This window comes from Rattus rattus, chromosome 17 (genome assembly GCF_011064425.1).
Source record: "Rattus rattus isolate New Zealand chromosome 17, Rrattus_CSIRO_v1, whole genome shotgun sequence".
Lineage (NCBI taxonomy): Eukaryota > Metazoa > Chordata > Mammalia > Rodentia > Muridae > Rattus > Rattus rattus.
In genome coordinates, this window is record NC_046170.1 from 30,815,660 (window position 1) to 30,836,073 (window position 20,414).

A 20,414-nucleotide genomic window follows, 5' to 3' on the forward strand; every position below is an offset into this window, starting at 1 on the left:
AGTGGGAAAGGGGCTTTTTGCACAAGCCTAAGTTCAATTTTAGGAATCTCTGTAAAGGCAGAGGGAGAGAAGAGACTCCACAGAGACTCCACAGGTATCCTGACTTTCAGAAGTGCCAGCTCCCATCATATACACATGCACAGTAATAAAAAGAAAAGGTTAGATTCATGAAGTCTGTTTAGGTGGCTGTGAACACAGAAGATGTCTCAGAGACATTTGGAGAGAGACAGGGTAAGATAGCCATATAGCTGTCTCCAAGTGACTGTTCTGTAAAAAAGGAACACGTTGCTCTCTTCATACATATGGCTTCTATCTTAAACACTTTCTTGGGGATTCTGTTATCAGAGTTGAAATCTACATGGCAGTTGCCAACCACCCGTAATTCCTGTCGCAGCAGATCCAGCACTCTCTTCCAGCCTCTGTAAGCACCAGCTGTTTTGGCACACAAATTCACATGTAGACTAAACACCCATACACATAACAATTTTTAAAAATCCTCAAAAACTGAGTATGGTGGCGTTCTCCTGTAATCCTAGGACTCATGAAGCAGAGGCATGCAGATCTCTCTGGGTTTGAGACCAGCCTGGTCTACATAGTGAGTTCCAGGACAGCCAGGGCCTATGTATAGAGACCCCATCTAAAAAAAATCCTCATTGGGGTTTTATTTTTTTTTTTTTTTTTTTTTAAAGATTGATTCATTTATTATATATAAGTACACTGTAGCTGTCTTCAAAAAAAAAAGGGCACCTCTCTTTACAGATGGTTGTGAGCCACCATGTGGTTGCTTTGAACTCAGGACCTCTGGAAGAGAGTCGGGTGCTCTTAACCTGAATCTCCAGCCCCTCATTGGGGTTTTATGAGAATAGTAGTTGGGTCCATGTTTGTTTAGTTAGGAAATGGGAGGAACTGTCTAGAGTCGCCCAGCATCTGTGACAGCACAGTCTTGTTTCAGTGGTCCTTGGTCTGTATAGTATTTGAGTTGTTCTCTCTGTCCCATCTGAGCAGGCTCCTAGCTGAATGGATGGTGTATGGTTACCCCTCTGAAAACGTCTGGGAATTGGACTTGCAGCGCTTTGGAGCCCTCCAGGGCAGCCGCACCTTTCTGCGCCACCGGGTCATGGAGGTTATGCGTGAGTGTTCTTTTATTCTAATTTTATTCGACTCAGCAGTCTTGTGGCTTGCTTTACCAGTCAGGGCTTTCCCTTACCTCTAATAACTATTTTGAATTGGGTTTCTTTCTCATCTCTGGTTATTTCGGTTTGAGGGTAGGGATTTGTGCCGCACCTGACACTAGGAGCATTTTCCATGTTGGACCGGGCTAGGAGTAGGGAGAGGCTGTAACCTGCAAGCTAATGTGTCGCAGCTTCCTGTGTGTCCTAGCAATGCAGCCTTTCGAGTGGCCTTGACGCTATTCAACTTCCCACCTAGGTTGTGAGGTCATTGGGTAGTTTTGTCATTATTTTGAGATGGAGTATCATTGAATCCAGGCTGTCTTTAACTTACTATTGTCGTAAACTCCTGATCTTCTTGCCTCTATTCCCTAAGTGCTGGGATTACAGGTGTGTGCCACCAGTCGTGTGCCACCAGTCGTGTCCCCATCCCTGTTCCCCACCTCCACCTAGGACTGAGGGCCTCTTGAATGTTAGCAAGTTCTTTACCAATCACCAATACCCATTGTCTGTCTGTCTTCTTTCTTTCTTTCTTTCTTTCTTTCTTTCTTTCTTTCTTTCTTTCTTTCTTCCTTCCTTCCTTCCTTCCTTCCTTCCTTCCTTCCCTCCTTCCTTCTTTCCTTCCTTCCTTCCTTCCCTCCCTCCCATCTGTTATGTGTAGTTGTGTGTCTGTATGTGTTGTGGGTACACATCACAGGGCAGGGCAGATGTGGGGTCAGGACAGTTCTGTAGAGTTGGCCTCTCCTACTACACAGGTTTCTAGGGATTGAACTCAGGTCCTTTGGAAGAGTGGTTAGTGCTATTAAACTGAGCCATCTCTCCAGCTCCAAAAATAAAATATTAAAACAAAAAAGGGACAGGAATTAATTTGGATTTTAGTTTTGTTGTGTGAATAATGTTACCTTTCAGATTGCATAACTACCAAATGAAGGTGTCATAAACCCTCCTCAAAAGAGGTTACATATTAAAGGTAAAGTCTGTAAACCATGAGGGTCCCTGAAGCACAGCAAAGAATCAAGTGCCTTTTTACACCGTCTGTAGCTCCGGCTAGCCTGGAACTTGCTGTGTAAAGCAGCTGGCCTCTAACATGCTTTTTCCCCCAAGGTAGCTTCTCACTGTATTCCTAGCTGGCCTGCAACTCACAGAGATCTCCCCGCCTATGCTTCTTGGGTGCTGAGATTAACGGTGTATGCCAGCATACCTGTCTTTGAACTTAAAAAACAAAATCACCTGTGTCCTCTTTAGACACAGCCTTCATCAAGCTAGGTGCACACTTTTTTTTTTTAAAGTTTATTTCTTGTATATAAATAAATAACTGTCTTCAGTCACACCAGAAGAGGGCATCAGATCACATTACCATGTGGTTCACGGCCTGGAAATTGAACTCAGGTCCTCTGGAAGAGCAGCCAGTGCTCTTAATTGCTGAGCCATCTCTCCAGCTCTAGGTGCACACTTTAATCCAGCACTTGGGGAAGTGGAGCAGAGGCAGACAGATCTCTGTGAGTTTGAGGACAGCCAGGGCTACACAAAGAAACCCTGTCTCAAAACCAGACCCTCCCCACCTCCTCAGAAAGATATTGCCTTCATCTATGCTTTGGAGTTTTGCAAGATTTAGACCCACTTTCTCCCATTATTTCTGCCTACTAATTTGGAACTAAAAATGTAAACAGGTGTAAATTGCTTGCTAGTGTTTATTAGCAAGATAGTGCCAATATTTACACATCTTTCCTTCTTCTGAACTAGACGTTCATTGGGTGACAGCAGACACTTGAGCTATTCCCTTGCTAATTCTTCTCTTCTGAGTTGGAGTAATTCCAGGCTGTTATGGGTGTTGGTTACTCAGTTCTTCTCAGTTCAGTGGGTGACTCTGGACTTTGACAGACTTCATGAACCCACTTCAATTAATTAATTAATTAATTAATTTTAAAACAGCTTCTGTGTAGTCCTCACTGTTCTGGAACATGTTCCATAGACCAGCTGACCTGAACTCAGAGATCCATCTGCCCCTACTGGGATTAAATCGTGTGCATTTCCATTGCTAGGGTTTACGTTTTGTTTTAGATTTATTTGCAAATGTTATGTGTATGCATATTTTGCTTTTGTGTATGCCTGTGTACCACATTTATGCCTGATATCTATGGAGGCCAGAAGAGTGCATCAGATCCCCTGGAACTGGAGTTAAAGGACAGTTGTGAGCCACCATGTGGGTGCTAGAAAATGAACCCAGATCCTTTGAAAGGGCAGCCATTCCTATACTTGCAGAGATGTTGTTCTTACCTCCACCACACCCCTTTTTTTATGGTAGCGGGGACCGAACCCCAGAGCCTGATGCATGCTAAACAAGTACATCTGTCTCAGTGCTTTGTTTTTGATTTTTTACTCTGAGATGGGGACTTGCTATGTTGCAGTCCTAGTTACTTTTCTCTTGTTATGAGGCGACACCATGAACAAGCAACTTATAAAGGAATCATTTAACTGGGGGCTTGTGCATAGTTTCAGAGAGTGAGTCTGTGACCGTTATGGTCAGGAGCGTGGCAGCAGGCAGGCAAGATTGTATTAGAACAGTAGCTGATTTATATCTGCAAATTAGAGGTATGGGCTTTTAAAACTTCAAATTCCGGGGTTGGGGATTTAGCTCAGTGGTAGAGCGCTTGCCTAGGAAGCGCAAGGCCCTGGGTTCGGTCCCCAGCTCCGAAAAAAAGAACCAAAAAAAAAAAAAAAAACTTCAAATTCCACTCCCAGTGACACATCTTCTCTAACAAGGCCATACCTTCTAATCCTTCCCAAAATAGTTCCACCAGCTAAGAACCTAACTTTCAAATGTATGAGTCTATGGGGGCCATACTAATCCAGTTCACCACAAGTTGCCCAGGCCTTGCTTGGCTGGAACCTCGTTGGTAGCCCAGGTACACCTTGAATTTGAAATCCTACTTAGTGACCCAGGTCTCTGGAATTGCAAGCCTGTGCTCCAGGGCCAGCTGACAGACTGTTTATCTGTTCTAGCTCTGATATACGATCTGAAGGTTCCTCGTTGGGATTTCCAGACTGGAAGGCAGTTGCGCACATCTCCTCTTTATGACCGGCTGGATGCTCAAGGAGCCAGATGGATGGAGAAACATGGATTTGAGAGGCCAAAGTACTTTGTTCCACCCAACAAGGGTAAGAATGTGTCTGTCTGTCTTCTTTTGGATACAGAATCCCACATTTTAGCCTAGAACTTAATATTTCAGGTTGGCTTTGAATTCTCATCAGTCCTCTTAATTTTAGCATCTCAAGTGCTGGGATTACAGGCAGAAACCACCACCCTTTGTGTGCATGTGTGTGCACACGTGTGCGTGTTACATGTGTGTCTGTGTGTTTCTGCATCCTTGTGTAGACCAGAGATTTGTGTTGTTTTCTCTGTTGTTCTCCACCTTACTTTTTCAGACAGAATCTTACTTTTTCTCACCTAGCTTTATAGATGCATACTTTATAGAGCCAAACTCGTCTTCATGCTTGCATAGCAAGCACTTGCACTACTGAGGCAGTTCTACCCCCTTCTTAAAACTGGTATTTAATAATTGCCTGTAGCTAGAATTATTCCTGAAAGGAAAAATGTCTTGTAGGCCATAATAAAATATATGGGGACGTCTCAGTGTCGAAACTCTTTTTCGTTCTACCTTGTTTTTTTTCCTGTTTCATAGACCTTCTTGCATTAGAACAGAGCAAGACTTTCTACAAGCCAGACTGGTTTGATATTGTGGAGTCTGAAGTCAAATGCTGTAAGGAAGCTGTGTGTGTCATTGACATGTCTTCTTTCACAAAATTTGAAATAACTGTAAGTATTTGGGAACCAAAACTTTTAAAGTTTGGGGAAAGATTTTATACTTATTGAGTGTTTTCTTTCTTTCATGTATTTTTCATGTTAGTTTTCTCCTTTTCTCCCCTCCCGTCCTTTTCCCCCTCCCTCCCTCCCATCCTCCCACTCTCCCTCCTTCTCTCCCTCCCTTTCTCTCTCTCGGATAGGGTTTTCTATGTAGCCCTTACTATCCCAGAACTCACTTTGTAGACCAGGCTGGCCTCCAATTCAGGGATCCACCTGCCTCTGCCTCCTAAGTGCTGGCATTAAAGGTGAGCACCACCAGCCCAGCAAGGATTTGTTGTGTATGTGAGTGTTTTGTCTGCATCTGTATCTGTACACCAGAAGAAGGCATTGGATCTCATGGGCTCTAGTTACAGATGGCTGTGGGCCACCCTGTGGTTGCTAGGATTGAACTCAAGATCTCTTAAGTACAGCCAGTTTTCTTGACCACTGAGCCACCTCAATACCCCGGAATGCCTGTTTTTCATCTGATATTTCAAAACTGCTTCTGGAAGAACTCTACACTATTTTAGGGTTTCATCTGTATAATCATGTTTTTCTGAAATTTAGCTCCTGTAACAGTTTGTGATTAACTTAGAAAGGCTCATTTACTTTAAGTACTGACAGTTAGCCTTCCTTGTAGCTTCTTATAGGAAAGTAAACCGGCAAGTGGTGTCACATAGGTATCGTATCATTGGATCTCCTCAGTAAGGAGCAGTGCTGCATGGTCATGCTGCTAGGTGCTCCTCTGTTTACTGTCCGCCTTATCCCTTTCCTTGCAGTCCACTGGGGACCAGGCATTAGAAAGTCTGCAGTACCTTTTCTCCAATGACCTAGATGTGCCTGTAGGCCACATTGTTCACACTGGCATGCTCAATGAATATGGAGGGCACGAAAATGACTGCAGCATTGCTCGCCTGACCAAACGCAGGTGAGTTGACTGCTACGTCCTTCTCTTCCCTCCACTAAACATACTTCAGGGGCTCTGGGCGAGAGCATTTAATATTTCTCTTTTTGTTATTTTGTCTTTTTTTTTTTTTCTGGAGCTGAGGACCGAACCCAGGGCCTTGCGCTTGCTAGGCAAGCGCTCTACCACTGAGCTAAATCCCCAACCCCTTAATATTTCTCTAGAGGCCACAGTTCTAGGGACCAAACTATTTCATGAACTGTCTAAATCTCTAGTCACCTGTGCACAAATCAGCAGAGGCAAGCACAGAGAAGAACCCCAGGGTAGCTGTAGTGTCCGGAGTGTGACGGCCAACCTGAGCTACTCGAGGAGTTCCAGGCCAGCTTGGCCTATAAAATGAGACTTTGTTTAAAAACACAAGAACAGAAGAAGTTGTACTTTATAAAACTGGGTTAGTCACCCTGATGGGAAAGGATTCTTTATGAATGTTAGTAAATCTGTGTAAATTTGATATTATTGGTGTAGAATCTAGAATGGTGAAATACCCTTCCTGAAAGTTAAGAGATTGTTTCAGATGCACCAGAAGAGGGCATATACTCTCATTACATACAGATGGTTGTGAGGGATTTGAACTCAGGACCACTGAGCCATCTCTCCAGTCCCAAGAGATTGTTCTAAGTTCTCTATTCTTTTTCTGCCTTTTGGTTTTGATTATTTTGGGGTTTTCATTTTCAGCTTCTTCATGATCTCTCCAACTGATCAGCAGGTCCACTGTTGGGCCTGGCTTCACAAGTACTTGCCCAAAGACAGCAACTTGCTGCTGGAAGACGTCACCTGGAAGTACACAGGTGAGCCTTCCCAGGGCGGGCGGCCCGGGAGAGCAGCAGGTGCAGACGAGCTTCTACTATGTGTCCCTTACTGATCTTTGACTTTACAAGTGAGCATCAGATTAGTGTTAACGAGACACACTGGGGTGGGGCTGCAGAGATGGCTCAGTCGATAAGATCACTGACTGCTCTTCCAGAGGTCCTGAGTTCAAATCCCAGCAATCTGTAAAGAGATCCGATGCCCTCTTCTGGTGTATCTGAAGACAGTGACAGTGTACTCATATAAAATAAACAAATCTTAAAAAATTAGAAGTTAAAAAAAAAAAAAAAGACATGCTGGGGCTGGAGTGATGGTTCAGTTAGGAACTCTACTTTCTGCTCTTGTAGAGGACCAGATTTCTGCTTCCATCACCCAGAGGGCAGCTCACAACTGCCTGTAACTCAGTTCTAGGAGGTCTGATGCCTTCTTTTGGCTTCCATTTGCATCTGGATACATGTGTATCTGCATACATCCATAAATGCAAAACACCCTACACATAAAACAAAAATACAAACATCGTTGGGGCTGGAGAGATGGCTCAGTTAAGAGAACTGGCTGTTCTTGTAGAGCACTCTGGTTCACTTACTACCGTCCTCATGGCGGCTCATATCCAGTGGACTCTTGTAGTTTCCGTGGATACTCCATAATGTGGGGCACAGATGAATGTGAAACATCCATGAGCATGAAACAAATCAGCAGATCTTTAACCCTTAGCTACCTGTAATGACGCATATCTTCAGTCATAACATCCAGGAGGAGGAAGTAGGTGGATCTTCCTGAGTCTGGTCTACATGACAAGTCGTAGGACAGCCAGAGCTGACTCATAAAAACAAACTGTATACTCCTTAAACAAATAAATCTTTAAAGGAAAATAAGACACTGTGAACACAGATAATTGATCATTCAATTTATTTATTCAGTTCCATCCCTGGGAACCACACAGTGGAAGTAGAAAAGTGACTTGTGTTCATCTTATAACCCATTCATCTTACCTAGACCTTCATTCTGATTAGCAGCAATTATGATTAGCTTCTTGCCACCAACTTGGCCAAGTACAGAGTATTACTGAAGGCTGGTTGTGTTCTAGCCTGTACTAGAGCAGTTACCTGCAATTCTGTCACAGGCAGCAGAGTCTAGGATGGAGAGACAGTTCTCCAGATCCTGTTCTGGGATGGGAGTTTCTTCTATCCTGTAGGAAGAGAAAGAGAACCATAGTTGTCAGTATGTGGCCAGCCATGGAAGTGACCTCTTGGTTAGATCTTGGTCTGGTGACCCTGACCTTGCTGCAGAGACTGTAAGATACACCCTTCCTGTGAACTTTGGAGAAGACCCACACTAGCCAGTCAGCAGCTGCATTCAGCAGGTCTGTCGGCGGACTGTGTACCAGAGCCCAGGTACTTGCCATTGAACCTCAGGTCCCTAAATAAAGGGACATTTTTTATAAGTCTCACCAGCTGTAGACCAAGTTCTATATGGATATGTGGTTAGCTGAAATGCCAATTTGACAAAAATCTAGAATCACCTGGGAGATAAGTGTACTTGCCTGTGGGAAATTACCATGTCAATTGTGGTAGAAAGACCCAGCCACTGGGCGGCACCATTCCCTGCCATGGATCCTGTACTGTTATAAGCAGTCTGCCTTTGCCAGTACCCAGTTGTGGATGTCAGGCCAACTGCTGCACACTTCTGATGCCTCCACGACCCCGCCGTGATGTACTGACCTTGAACTGTAAACGAGAAAACTATCCTTTAAGTTGCTCTTGGCAGTGTAATCTATGACAGTAGTAGGTAAAGAAACAAGGCAGTGGACAAGTTCAGAAGAAACTGTTCCTCTGGAGAGGCTGGACATCTCTTGTTCTTTACCCTATAGCCCTCAATCTGATTGGCCCTCGAGCTGTGGACGTGCTGTCTGAGTTGTCCTATGCCCCTATGACTCCAGACCACTTTCCAACTCTCTTTTGCAAGGTAGGTGCTAGTAATTTATTTTTTCGTGATCAGAGTCTCAGTGGATGCAGGTCTTAAACTTGTTATGTAGCTGAGAATGACCTTACCTTCTGATCTTCTTCCTTCAGTGCTGTGAATGCAGGTGTATGTATGTGTAATTGATTATATGAGAATCAACCCATAGAGTCATGCATGCTAGGCAAGCACTCTACTAACTGAGCCACATTCCCAGCAGTTCTGTTTCTTTAAATGTTAAAGACTGTTTCTTTTATAGTGATGGCAGGTTCTTATTCTTTATATGTGTACACTACTACTGTCTTCAGACACACCAGAAGAGGGCATCGGATCCCATTATAGATGGTTGTGAGCCACCATGTGGTTGCTGGGAATTGAACTCAGGACCTCAGGAAGAGCAGGCAGTGCTCTTAACCACTGAGCCATCTCTCCAGCCCAGGTTCTTATTCTTAATATGGTGTTAATACTTAAACAGTGTTGTGACCTTTATTAAGCAAGCAAAATGACCAAGCAAATTTTATTTTTTACTTCCAAGCCTGCTTTATTTAGTAAGGATTAGGATATTCCCTGAAGTATATTTAATGTCTTTGAATGTCAGGTCAGGTATGTATATTTTTTGGTTTCTGTAGCACCTGAATTACCTTAAGGTAACAGTAAAATGCACACTGAGGTCAGATTTTTTTCTCTTTGCATTTCCTGTTTTTGTTTTTATACTCATAGAATTGCATGTGTGCCATCTTCAGGGAACCCTAAACAAAAAACAACAAGTTGCCTGACACACACTACAACCGAGTGACTGAATGCTTTGCAGGAAGCAGTCACTCAGCCACTTTGGAAATGCACCATCCCTGGAGGAACTGGAAAGTTCAAACCTGAGTTGAGATTCTCAGAGCAAACTGCTTAATAATTTCCTCTGTTCTCCCAAGCAGAGCAGACTTCCATGTTAGTGAACAGATCCCTCTACAGTCTTTGTGCTTTAAAAAATGATCCAACCCATCCAGCTGTGGCTGGCGATGCCTTATCTTGTCAGAATTCATGTGGAAGTAGCTTATTTCAGTGCTGGCTCAGACCCGCCCTTTATAGAACAGTAGTTGTATCCATGACCTTTTCAAGGCAACTGAGTAGCTGTAATATTAGAAACTGAGTTTCTGGTCCCAGAGTACATGAATTCTATTCTGTGGGCATTGTCCTCTTTGTGTCAGATGCCTGAAGTTGGCACATAGAGTTCCCTAGAGAAGACACTTGATTGGTCTTCATTGTTCCTTATGTTACTTGGCTAACGCAATTGTTTGAGCATGAGTTGGTAAAGAGAAATGCTTTCCTTGGCTATAGCTCTTCAAGGGTTTAACAGAGGGTGGGTACTGACAAGGTTCCTGTCCCGAGGGACTAGTGCTGACTGCTTTCTTTTTCTTTGCAGGAGATGAGTGTGGGCTATGCAAATGGGATCCGGGTGATGAGTATGACTCACACAGGAGAGCCAGGATTCATGCTGTATATCCCCATAGAGGTGAGGGGGCTGGGCAGGGCTACCAGGTTCCCAAGATTCCTGAGCACCAACAGATTTAGAATGGTGTATCCCATCTAGTCTCGGGCAGGCTGCAGGGAAGACGTTTTGTCATTTTTAATAGTTAATGTTGAAGAGATACATGCATTTTAAATAAAAACTTGAGGGAGGGAGCACAGAATACCTGGGTTCTGTCTCCACATCCACATGGCAGCTCACCGCCTGCCTCTGACCTCCAAGGCACATACATGGTACACACACACACACACACACACACACACACACACACACACACACACACACACACAAGCATGCAGAACACTCACATACATGCAATAGAAATAAAATGTTTAAACATCTACTGTTTTTTTAGCATGTCAGTCCTCAGTTTGATCCCTAGTACTATATCAACTGGGCATGGTAACACATGCCCATAATCCTAGCACTGAGAAGGTAGAATTCTGCAGGAGTTTCAGTCTAGTCTGGGATACATGAGACACTAGGAATCCCAATACCAACACAGTGGGCTAGAGATGGCTCAGTTGTGAAGTCTAGGCTCACAACCAGAAAGTCAAACACCAACACGTTTTAAACCTTATACAATCAGTTATGTAGATAGAAACTGCTCATCACCTTCATAAGTAGCTTCCATCAACTAGCAACAGCCTAACAGCGCTATTTTACTAATTCCTAATCAGTAATTCTGATGTGTATGCAAGTAAATTCAAAGGCACGGAAGGGGGAGCACTTAGCACCTTTGGGAGTACATGTTTTGTTTTATTTATTTTTTTGTTGTTTTGTTGTTTTTAAAGACAGGGTTTCTCTAGGTAGCCCTGGCTCTTTAAACTTACTCTGTATAACAGGCTGGCCTTGAACTCAGAGATCTGTCTGCCTCTGCCTCCTAAGTGCTGCTATTTTTTACTTTTTTTTTTTTTTTTTTTTTTTTTTTTCGGAGCTGTGGACTGAACCCAGGGCCTTGCGCTTGCTAGGCAAGCACTCTACCACTGAGCTAAATCCCCAACCACTGCTATTTTTTAAAAAAAAAAAATGGTCTTGGTATTATAGTCCAGGCTGGTCTCCACCTCCTCAGAGCTAGGATTATGAGTGAGGTGAAATTGAAAGCCACTCTACAGAGCTGGCAGTCTTATCTTCTCGCTCTGAACTCGGCCCGAGTTTTCTGGAGCGCTCATTCCTGCTAGTCTTGGAACAAGCTAGACAGGCTGCTGCTTTGTGTCCTAATACTTTGTTTTCCTTCTGGCCTCCTCTTGCTCACTGCTGTTCCCTTTCAGGCTTCATATCACCTCCCCCAGCACGCACATGCACACCTATGTGTATGTGTATATGATTTATTACTTGTCATATGTTTGTATGTGCCTGAATTTATGTATGGTCCGTATGTGGAGATACACCAACGAGACCAGAAGAGGGGTGAGATTCCCTGGAAATGAAATGACAAGTCGTGGTGAGCTAATGGTTGCTGGGAGCCAAGCCTGAGTCCCCTGGAAGAGCGAGTGCTCTTACCTGCTGAGCCACCTCTCCAGCCTTCGTATCACAGTGTGGTTTGCTTCGTTTCTTTGAGATAAGAGTTTCAAAATACAGCTCTGGCTGTCCTGGAACTTACCATGTAGACCAGGCTGGCCTTCAATTTAAGAGATCCCCTGCCTCTGCCTTCTGAGTCCTGGGATTAAAAGTGTGTGCACCATGTCCTGTCACATCACTTCTTAGCCCTTATTTAAAGCTGTCTGTCCTCTCACCTGTCTCCTTGTACTTTATCTTTTTTTTGTAGCACTTACCACTATCCAATAATATTACTTGTGTATTCCTGAGATCTCCTTTGAAGTTTTTATATCCTATCACTTAAACAAATAGGTATTGAATCCTAGTCAGGGTAGATGTTTCCTGGAGTTCTGGTCATATCCTTCCCTTTGACCATGTACCTTCCCATCCCCCATCCCCCAGGACAGGCCTGGCTTTGTAGCCCAGGCTGGCTTTGTAGCCCAGGCTGGCTTTGTAGCCCAGGCTGGCTTGCAACTCTCCATTCTTGCATCAAGCAGGAATGGCTTCCATCCTACCAAGGCTTCCTCTCTCCTATCACCTGCACTCTTGACTTTCTAGTGTGTCTGTGTGTCAGGGCATACCTATACGTGCATGGAGGTCAAAGGGTAAATCTTTAGAGTTGGTTCTGTGCTCACTTTGTGGGATTCAGGGATCAAACTCAAGCCCTTACGTAGGGCACAACCTCACCCACTGACCTTTTCATCGGTTTCGTTTCCATTTCTCTTCAGCCATGCACACACTTTCTTCTTTTTTAAAGGTGGGGCTTAGTTTGGTTCAGTTTGAGTACTGTCCAGTGGACAGTAAGTTATAACTAGTTACATTTCATCCATAGTCAAGAAGCAGAGAAATTAATTTATATTTGTAGGTGCTTTAAATATTTTGTTTTTGTTTTTGTTTGTTTTTTTTTCTTTTTTCTATTTTTCAGAGCTGGGGACCGAACCCAGGGCCTTGCATTTGCTAGGCAAGCGCTCTACCACTGAGCTAAAGCCCCAACCCTTCTTTAAATATTTTGAACATAGTAATTTTATATGCGTGGGTGTTTGCCTACATGTATATCTTTGCACCACATGGATGCAGGGGCCATGAAGGCCAGAAAAGTGCATTGGATGCCCTGGAACTAGAGTTAAAGATGGAAATAGTTAAACTATTGTGGGCTGTTAATGCTGGGGATTGAACCCAGGGTCTCTGCAAAGGACAGCAAGTGTACTTCAATCAGTGATCCACTTCTCCATATGTGATACATTTTTCTTGGTTGTCATTTGATACATAGCAAGAGTCAGCCACATGCATGCTGGGCAAGTAAGTGTTGTCCCACTGAGCTTTGTAACTGCAGGAAGATTGTGTACCAACTGAGCTGCATGTCTTCAGCAGCTTTTAGGTTGTTTTTAAAATGTTTTTAATATTGTGCTGCAGAGATGGCTCAGTAGTCAAGAGCACTGGCTGCCCTTCCAGAGGTCTAGAGTTCAATTCCCAGCAACCACATGGTGGCTCACAACCATCTGTAATGGGATCCGATGCCCTCTTCCGGTGTTGCTAAAGACAGCTACAGTGTACTCATATAAATAAAATAAATCTTTTTTTTAAAAATGTGAATATACCTGTTCAAAATGAACTGTTAAAAATGATAAAATCCAGGTTGGAGAGATGGCTCAGTGGTTACGCACACTGGCAGTCTGTCTGTCTGTCTGTCTGTCTGTCTATCAATCTATCTATCAATCATCCTTTCCCTGCAGCTTACCTAAGAACCAATGGGATACACCACTTCAATTAACTGGAAAGCTCACTAGTTGCTCACTGTTCTTCTCTTCATATAGTATGCTCTGCATGTCTACAATGAGGTGATGAGTGTTGGACAGAAATATGGAATCCGGAATGCTGGGTATTACGCTCTCAGAAGTCTCCGAATTGAGAAGTTTTTTGCTTTCTGGGGTCAGGACTTAAACACCCTCACCACGCCCCTGGAATGTGGAGGAGAGTCTCGCGTGAAGTTAGAGAAGGTATTTATCCATCCAGATCTCCCTGTGTGTCTTAGCCAGGCATCTGTGATGTGTCTAAGAATAGAAGGAGCTGAACAAACAAGGAAGAGCAGGAAAGACAGGAAAGTGCTGGCCAGCATCAGGTAAGGCACAAGGACAGGTGTGTCCTCAGGACAGGAGACTGACCGTGGGATGCACATTTCACATGGAATTCCAATACCCTGACCACACCTGCGTTACAGTTTTTAGTCGACTGTGGTCACAACTAACATTGTGAAGGCAGCACAGCATTTTTCCAGATTAATCCTCTCACAGCTAGTTGCCTCATTTTTTCTTAAAATATATTTTTAACTTTCAATTATGTGACTGCATGTATGTCTGCATGAGGTATATGCATCTGAATGCAGTTGCCAAGGGGCCACTAGGAACAGAGCTTGGGGTCCTCTACAAGAATCCTTATTTCTCCAGCCCCAGGTAGTATTTAAAAACTGTAGTTCAAAAGGTTATTCTCCAGTCTTCCTTTCTCTGAACCTCAACCAGTGTCCTCTGAGAAGCAGCAGTTTGTTTCTGTCCTAGAGAATTAGAACGTGCCAGTGCCAGTGCCAGTGCATGATCGCCCTGCCCACTTTCAATCTACATGGGGCTAAACTTGCACCTTGCTGTGTTTACAACAGCACTTCCCTGACGTACAACTGTAGTGTCTCTGTTCTTTTCTGAGACAAGGTCTTGCTATGTAGTCCTGGCTGTGTGCCCTCATGCCAAGATAGTACTTATTTAGTCATTCTTACTTTTGGCCACTGCATATAACTAAACATAAAAAATTACACACAACTCTTTTGTGTGCTGTGAAAATGTTAACTTATTTAAAATGACCTGTCTTTTAATTAGAGATAATCACTACTACGTTTGTTTACCTGTATATATAATAAATATACTGGGATAGTCATGTGCAGGACTTTTTGTTGGAAATACACAAAGGTTACCTAGCTCTAACTCTGTGGAATTGGTTCTTTGCTGCCAACTTTACTTGGGTTCTGGGGCTCAAACTTGGGTTTCTAGGCTTGTGTAATAAGAGCCTTTACCTGCAGAGCCATCTTGCCATCCCTCTAGCAAGTATTCTCAACTAACTTTTCAGTTTTTCTAACAGTCTTTGTTCTGTGTAGGCTCGTGGTTGAAATCTTTTCACAGAACTATGCACGTACTTCTGCTGTTAAAATTCTTTGGTGTCTGCTGTGTGCACAGCTTTTCACAGTGTCGCCATTTTCTAAAAGCTAGCAGTGGTGTAGTCAAACGTGTGCTGCGTACCCTGTAGTCTCCCTTACACGCCAGGGCTGCCTTCTAGACTGGCCTCTCAGGGTCTTCTCCCCTTTTCCTTTCCTAGGGCATAGACTTCATCGGTCGGGATGCCCTGCTGCAGCAAAAGCAGACCGGGGTATATAAGCGCCTTGTTATGTTCATTCTGGATGACCATGACACAGACCTGGACTTGTGGCCTTGGTGGGGAGAACCCATTTACCGGAACGGAAAGTACGCTGGCAAGACCACCAGCAGTGCCTACAGCTACACTCTTGAGCGCCATGTATGCCTGGGCTATGTACACAACTTTTCTGAGGACAGCGGGGAAGAGCAGGTGGTGACAGCAGATTTCATCAACCGAGGAGAGTACGAGATTGACATTGCAGGACATCGGTTTCAGGCCAAGGCCAAGCTCTACCCCGTCACCTCTTTTTTCACTCACAAGCGTAGAAAGGATGACGTGGAGCTGAGTGACTTTCATGGGAAGTAATGCAAGACTTTTTCCCTTCCTCCCATCCTCTCACCATGAGGGGCATCATTCTGGGAGCTGATCTTTCCTCTGTCCCTGTCTCCTCACTGAAGAAGGTACTTTGTCCTCTCCTAGTTTTTCAATTTGACCTAAACCCTTTTCCTTGCAAGCCTGTCTTCCCATTTTCTCTCATTTGCTGTTCCCCCTCCTAATGATCCAGGCTCTTCTGGTCCCTCCAGCAGCTCACATTCCTACAGTGGCAGGCAGAACCCACTGTGGAGTTGTATTAAGGTGACAGACGGATATGTAAATTCATTGTAAGGCAAGTTGGTATTATTTAAGTCTTAGGGTAAAAATCCATTTCCCTTCGGCTTAGTCTTACAGAGTAACCTGTAAATATGGTAGATTATTTTGTGTCTGATGCAGCCCTGGGAATAACTTCTCTTAACCGTGCAGACGGTTTTTGTCCCACTGTGCTGTAGGTTGCCACCTGTACCTCTGAACCATCTACCTCACCAATGAGAGGGGTTGTGTGGACACTGCCTGCTCTGTGGAAGGGCGCAGTAGTTAACCTGGCATCCTGTGTTCCCCCAACTTTGTCCTTAGAGGTTTGTGCCAGGGCAGCCTGCCTGCAGCTTTCTTTATTTCCTGCTGTCTTGTATCATGATGTTTTTAGCTGAATACACAGGTATGCCAGTATTTGAAAGAAGAAACAAGCCATGCTGCCTTTGTGTGGCTTTCCCAGCAGGAGCAGTGTGAACTCCGATGCTGCTTTTCTTTCAGCTGATCATAGGTCAGCGAGCTATCCCTCATTGATTTCCTCAGATGACTTCTAGCCTCATCTGTGCCTTGTATAACCTGCCTACAACCTCAACATCCGTTCTTAGCCTTTTAGAGGAGGAAGAGGGGTTTGGGTGGGTTGTCTTGGGTGATTAAGTAAACCATGCTGTTCATACTGCGTTCCAGAGAGCTACCAGAGTCCCAAGCTTTACATCCCTAGCATGAGCAAAGCCACAGACGACTGCTGAGGACTGTAAGTACAGTGCAGCTGGAAACTGCTTTCTTTTGTTTCCAGGCTCCCCACCCTTACCCCCAAGCCCCGTCCCCAGCCTTCTTGATAGAATCTCTGAACTGGAAAGTGAGTGGGGAAGCCACCAAGTGCACCATACATTTCAGTGCTGCCGCCCTTTTCCTTTTGTGAGATGGTTTCACACTGGAGCTCAGGCTAGTGATCCTCTTGCTTTAGTCTCTCAAGCACTGAGATTTCAGGTATGCTGACAGTGTTTTCTGAAGCTGAAACCTGGATGTCATGGGCTGTTCTATATAACATCAACACTGAATGTTGATCTCATATACAAACTGCTGCCGTCTTTGAGAACCTTTAATGCTCTCAGTTCTCGGGACGCAGAGGCCAGCGGATCTTTGTAAATTCAAGGCCAGTCTGGTCTACAGAGTGAGTTCCAGGAGAGCCAGAAATACAGAGTAACCCTGTCTGGAAAAATCAGAGAGGAGAGAGAGGGAGAGAGGAGAGAGCAGGCCAGAGTGCAAGCGCTAGCCTTTAATTCAACTGTGGTTCTCAGTAACCTGGAAGCATTGGTTCGCTAAATGACATTAATAGAAATCCTTTCATTTTTTTAGAGCAGCTGAAAATTCTCAAGTGTCTGTCTTTGACATTTCTGTAGACTTGCTCTTTTTATACATTTCTTGCTATTTTCTCCAACTAGGCCACTCCTACTTGAGATTTAATTGATTTATTAAAAGGACACACAATTAGAATATGATGTGAGGAGAATTAGTATTTTGGAAAAAATATGTATTTAAGAGATGAGAGGAACTGTTTGTAGGCAAAAGAAAGGAGAAATACTGCACCAGAGAGCTGAGCCGGCAGAACAGGCTCTCAGCTGGCCTGGGAAGGAGGAGTAGATATGCACAACTCCAGGCACTGGGTGCTCTCAAATATGGTTGTTGGTTGTAACAGTTCTGTGAATGAAAGTTTATTTGGGATTGAATACAAAATAGTTTTTTTAAACCTATGCAATTAATAGTAAAAAATGTAGCAAGCAGCAGGTTTGATCTTTAACTATGGAAGTGGTACCACTTCAGTTCCAAATCAGAAAAACTTCCAAAACAGTTATAGTGTAAAACTGGGTACACCACCGTCATGTTGTTACTACCATTCAGGAACAAATAGCATCGAGTGTTTTCAGCATAGTTTTTGATTCTTTTCTGCACTTGTTAACGTCTAGCTAACGATTAAATTGGAGGGAAACAGCAGCTTTCTGGTAAGTCTTCAGCTAGAAGTTCTGTTGTTGATATCAACAGAGCTTGTAGGCTGCTTGTGTTGCTCCAGTTTTTTCTATGCTTGATGTCTTAAGTACCTTAGTCAAGGGAGCTGTCTACCTGGATTATCTGACCCACCACTGGGCTTCTCAGGAATAGATGCACGTTGTTAGCAGCAATGGCAGGTCTAGAGCAGTGATCCTAAACTTGTGGGTTGCAGCCCCTTTTGTGTCAAATGACCTGACCCTTTCATAGGTCTCCTAAACCACTGGGAAGCACAGATATTTACATTGTGATTCATAATAGCAGCAACATTGCAGTTCTGAAGTAGCAATGGAGATGTCATGGTTGGGGTCACTATAAACGTGAGGAGCAGCCGTATTGAAGGGCCACTGCGTTAGAGAAGTGAGGGGCGCGACTGAAAACCTAGGACTAAGGAGGAACAGTCACTATACAGCCTTAGTTGTGCGACACTCGATTCATGGACACTGAGGTTACTTCAGCTTGCCTTGCATGACAACACACACCGGTTAGCTTTAAGGAACTGTAAACACTTCCATTTTAGGTGATGATTCTCTGGAATGATCTTTTACCACATCTGCTTCCCAGAGGTGAGGGGTTCCCTGTTCTCTCCTTTGATTAGATTAAATCTCTTTGAATGAGGTAACAAAGTAAATAGAGTTGGAAGTTTTATGTGAAGCTTTATGAGAATCCCTCACTGTAGTTTTGGTTCTTCTGTGGATTCCCACGGATCTTATTATTCCTGGACTCAGCATCATTTAGCACAATTCTAACCCTGGCTTCCTCTGGTCTCCAAGAGCCCATTTGTGTGGCAGTGGACTAGAGCCACTTCAGCTTGGCACTGAGACGTACGTTAGCTCTGGCCTGTCTCTACACCAAAGGAGACAAGGCTGCTGTGCCCAAGTAAAGGGTAGGTTTCAGCATTAACTGCTGTTTTTGGATGTGGGTGCAGTACCAGTGTGGGTTCCGATGGCAGGAACTGAGAAAGGTATGCTTGGTTCACTGAAGACTCAACGGCTTTCATTTTCACGTTCACTGCCCTCTACCTTATGAACACATTTGCTAGCAGGGGAAAAGTTCTTCACCGTCTTTGGAGAGAATTGTATGCCTTACAGGATTGGCACTAGCCCCGGAGACTGACCTGGATAGCAGTTCCATCATCCTGTTTGCAGGGGCGAACTACACATTTCACCTCTGTGTGTGCTGCTTAACTTCTTGGCCAAGAAACAGATTTATAATATGTAGGACAATGAAGAAAAACCTCTCATTTGTTCATTTTCTGCATCCCAACACCTCACAAAATGTTGGTAGGCAGCATAGTATCACAAGTACGCTTTCCCAATGTCACTCATCTTGTTCTCACATCTGTAGGCACACAGCTGGGGGAGGAGCAGGTGAGTAGGTAGAGTGGTGGCTGAGCTCGGCTACAGCTGAGCTGTGGTGGTTGGCAGCACCTCCCTTCTTCTGCCGCTTTCCTTTGGCCTCCAAGGTGCTGATCTGTGAGCCCCCATTTTCATGTCAGTATGGGGCTTTCTTATGCAGTCCCTCAGCAGTCCCAGCGCCAGGTACTGTCACGAGGACTGAGGATTCCCACCTCTGCCATCTCAGTCTGTCACCCATCAGCATTCCCTGCATACGACTCTTGGCCTCTAAGTGGTTCTCCATATCTGAATAAGTATACACTTTCTTCATATTTTGATTCACCTGTTTTTTAATCTTTGCAAACATCTACCTCCTTGTCTTTTTGTCTGTGAATAACAGAATATAAGAGGAGGGGGAGTTATTTTTATCATGTTTCAAAAGATCTATGCCACAATTTCTTTTGCACACCAAGAACTGAAGCTTGGAGCACTTCTCAGGCCAGTTCTAGTGCCTTACACTCCAGGATGTCCAGCGTCGGACTGAGGTAGGAAGAAAGCAGGATGTTCAGTCTGTAGGTTCTCATCCCCCACATCAACCCTCCTTGCTCTGAATAACCTAGGGGTGGGGTAGGAAGTCCTGCAGCTCATTTCTCTGAAAACTTTTCTAGCTCACACTTAACTCTCTGGTCAGTGCTTAAGACATAAGGCACCAGAGCAATACTATAAAGTTCTTTAAGTTTGCATTTACATGTGGTTCTGCTCAGCTCCCTTCTGTTCTGTGTAGTATCAGCATGTGGTCCTGAGACATTCTAGATATTGGAGTAAATACAAACTTCAGAGCAAACTCAGCAGACTTTGGACACATGGGATAATTGTGCATTTTATGACCAGAATTATTTCTAGATGGCTGGATTTCAATTCAGAGTTCTTTTCATGTATTAGGTGTACAAATGAATAAAAAGATGTTTTTATAGCAATTGTAATGCTCACTGCGAAATGTCCTTTAATGGTTACTTGTTATTTGCCTTCTCAAAGGTGTTTAGAAACCAAGGTAAGGAAGAGATAGGCTGCTGTGCGATCTGAATGTGGGAAAGAGTGACTATGACCTACTACCATATGCACGTAAGCAAGCCCATGCTTATGTAAAAGGGGGACAAAGGTTATTTAGCTGGAGATGGTTAATATCAAAGCTCTAAAGTGATGTAGC

The 20,414-nt window shown here is 44.0% G+C and overlaps 1 protein-coding gene across 3 annotated transcripts in view; it reads left to right on the forward strand.

Annotated features, from left to right (window-relative positions):
• Nucleotides 1-20,190, forward strand: part of Pdpr (pyruvate dehydrogenase phosphatase regulatory subunit) — a 43,707-nt gene extending 23,517 nt beyond the window's left edge. For all 3 annotated transcript variants that reach the window (XM_032887408.1, XM_032887407.1, XM_032887409.1), the window contains 9 exons: nt 1,006-1,130; nt 4,173-4,328; nt 4,853-4,986; nt 5,793-5,941; nt 6,653-6,765; nt 8,655-8,749; nt 10,161-10,250; nt 13,619-13,801; nt 15,162-20,190. In XM_032887408.1, the coding sequence (XP_032743299.1) occupies nt 1,006-1,130; nt 4,173-4,328; nt 4,853-4,986; nt 5,793-5,941; nt 6,653-6,765; nt 8,655-8,749; nt 10,161-10,250; nt 13,619-13,801; nt 15,162-15,566 (1,450 nt within the window). In that variant the 3' untranslated portion in view covers nt 15,567-20,190. The remainder of the gene's footprint in view (nt 1-1,005; nt 1,131-4,172; nt 4,329-4,852; nt 4,987-5,792; nt 5,942-6,652; nt 6,766-8,654; nt 8,750-10,160; nt 10,251-13,618; nt 13,802-15,161) is intronic.
• The last annotated feature ends 224 nt before the right edge of the window (nt 20,191-20,414 follow it).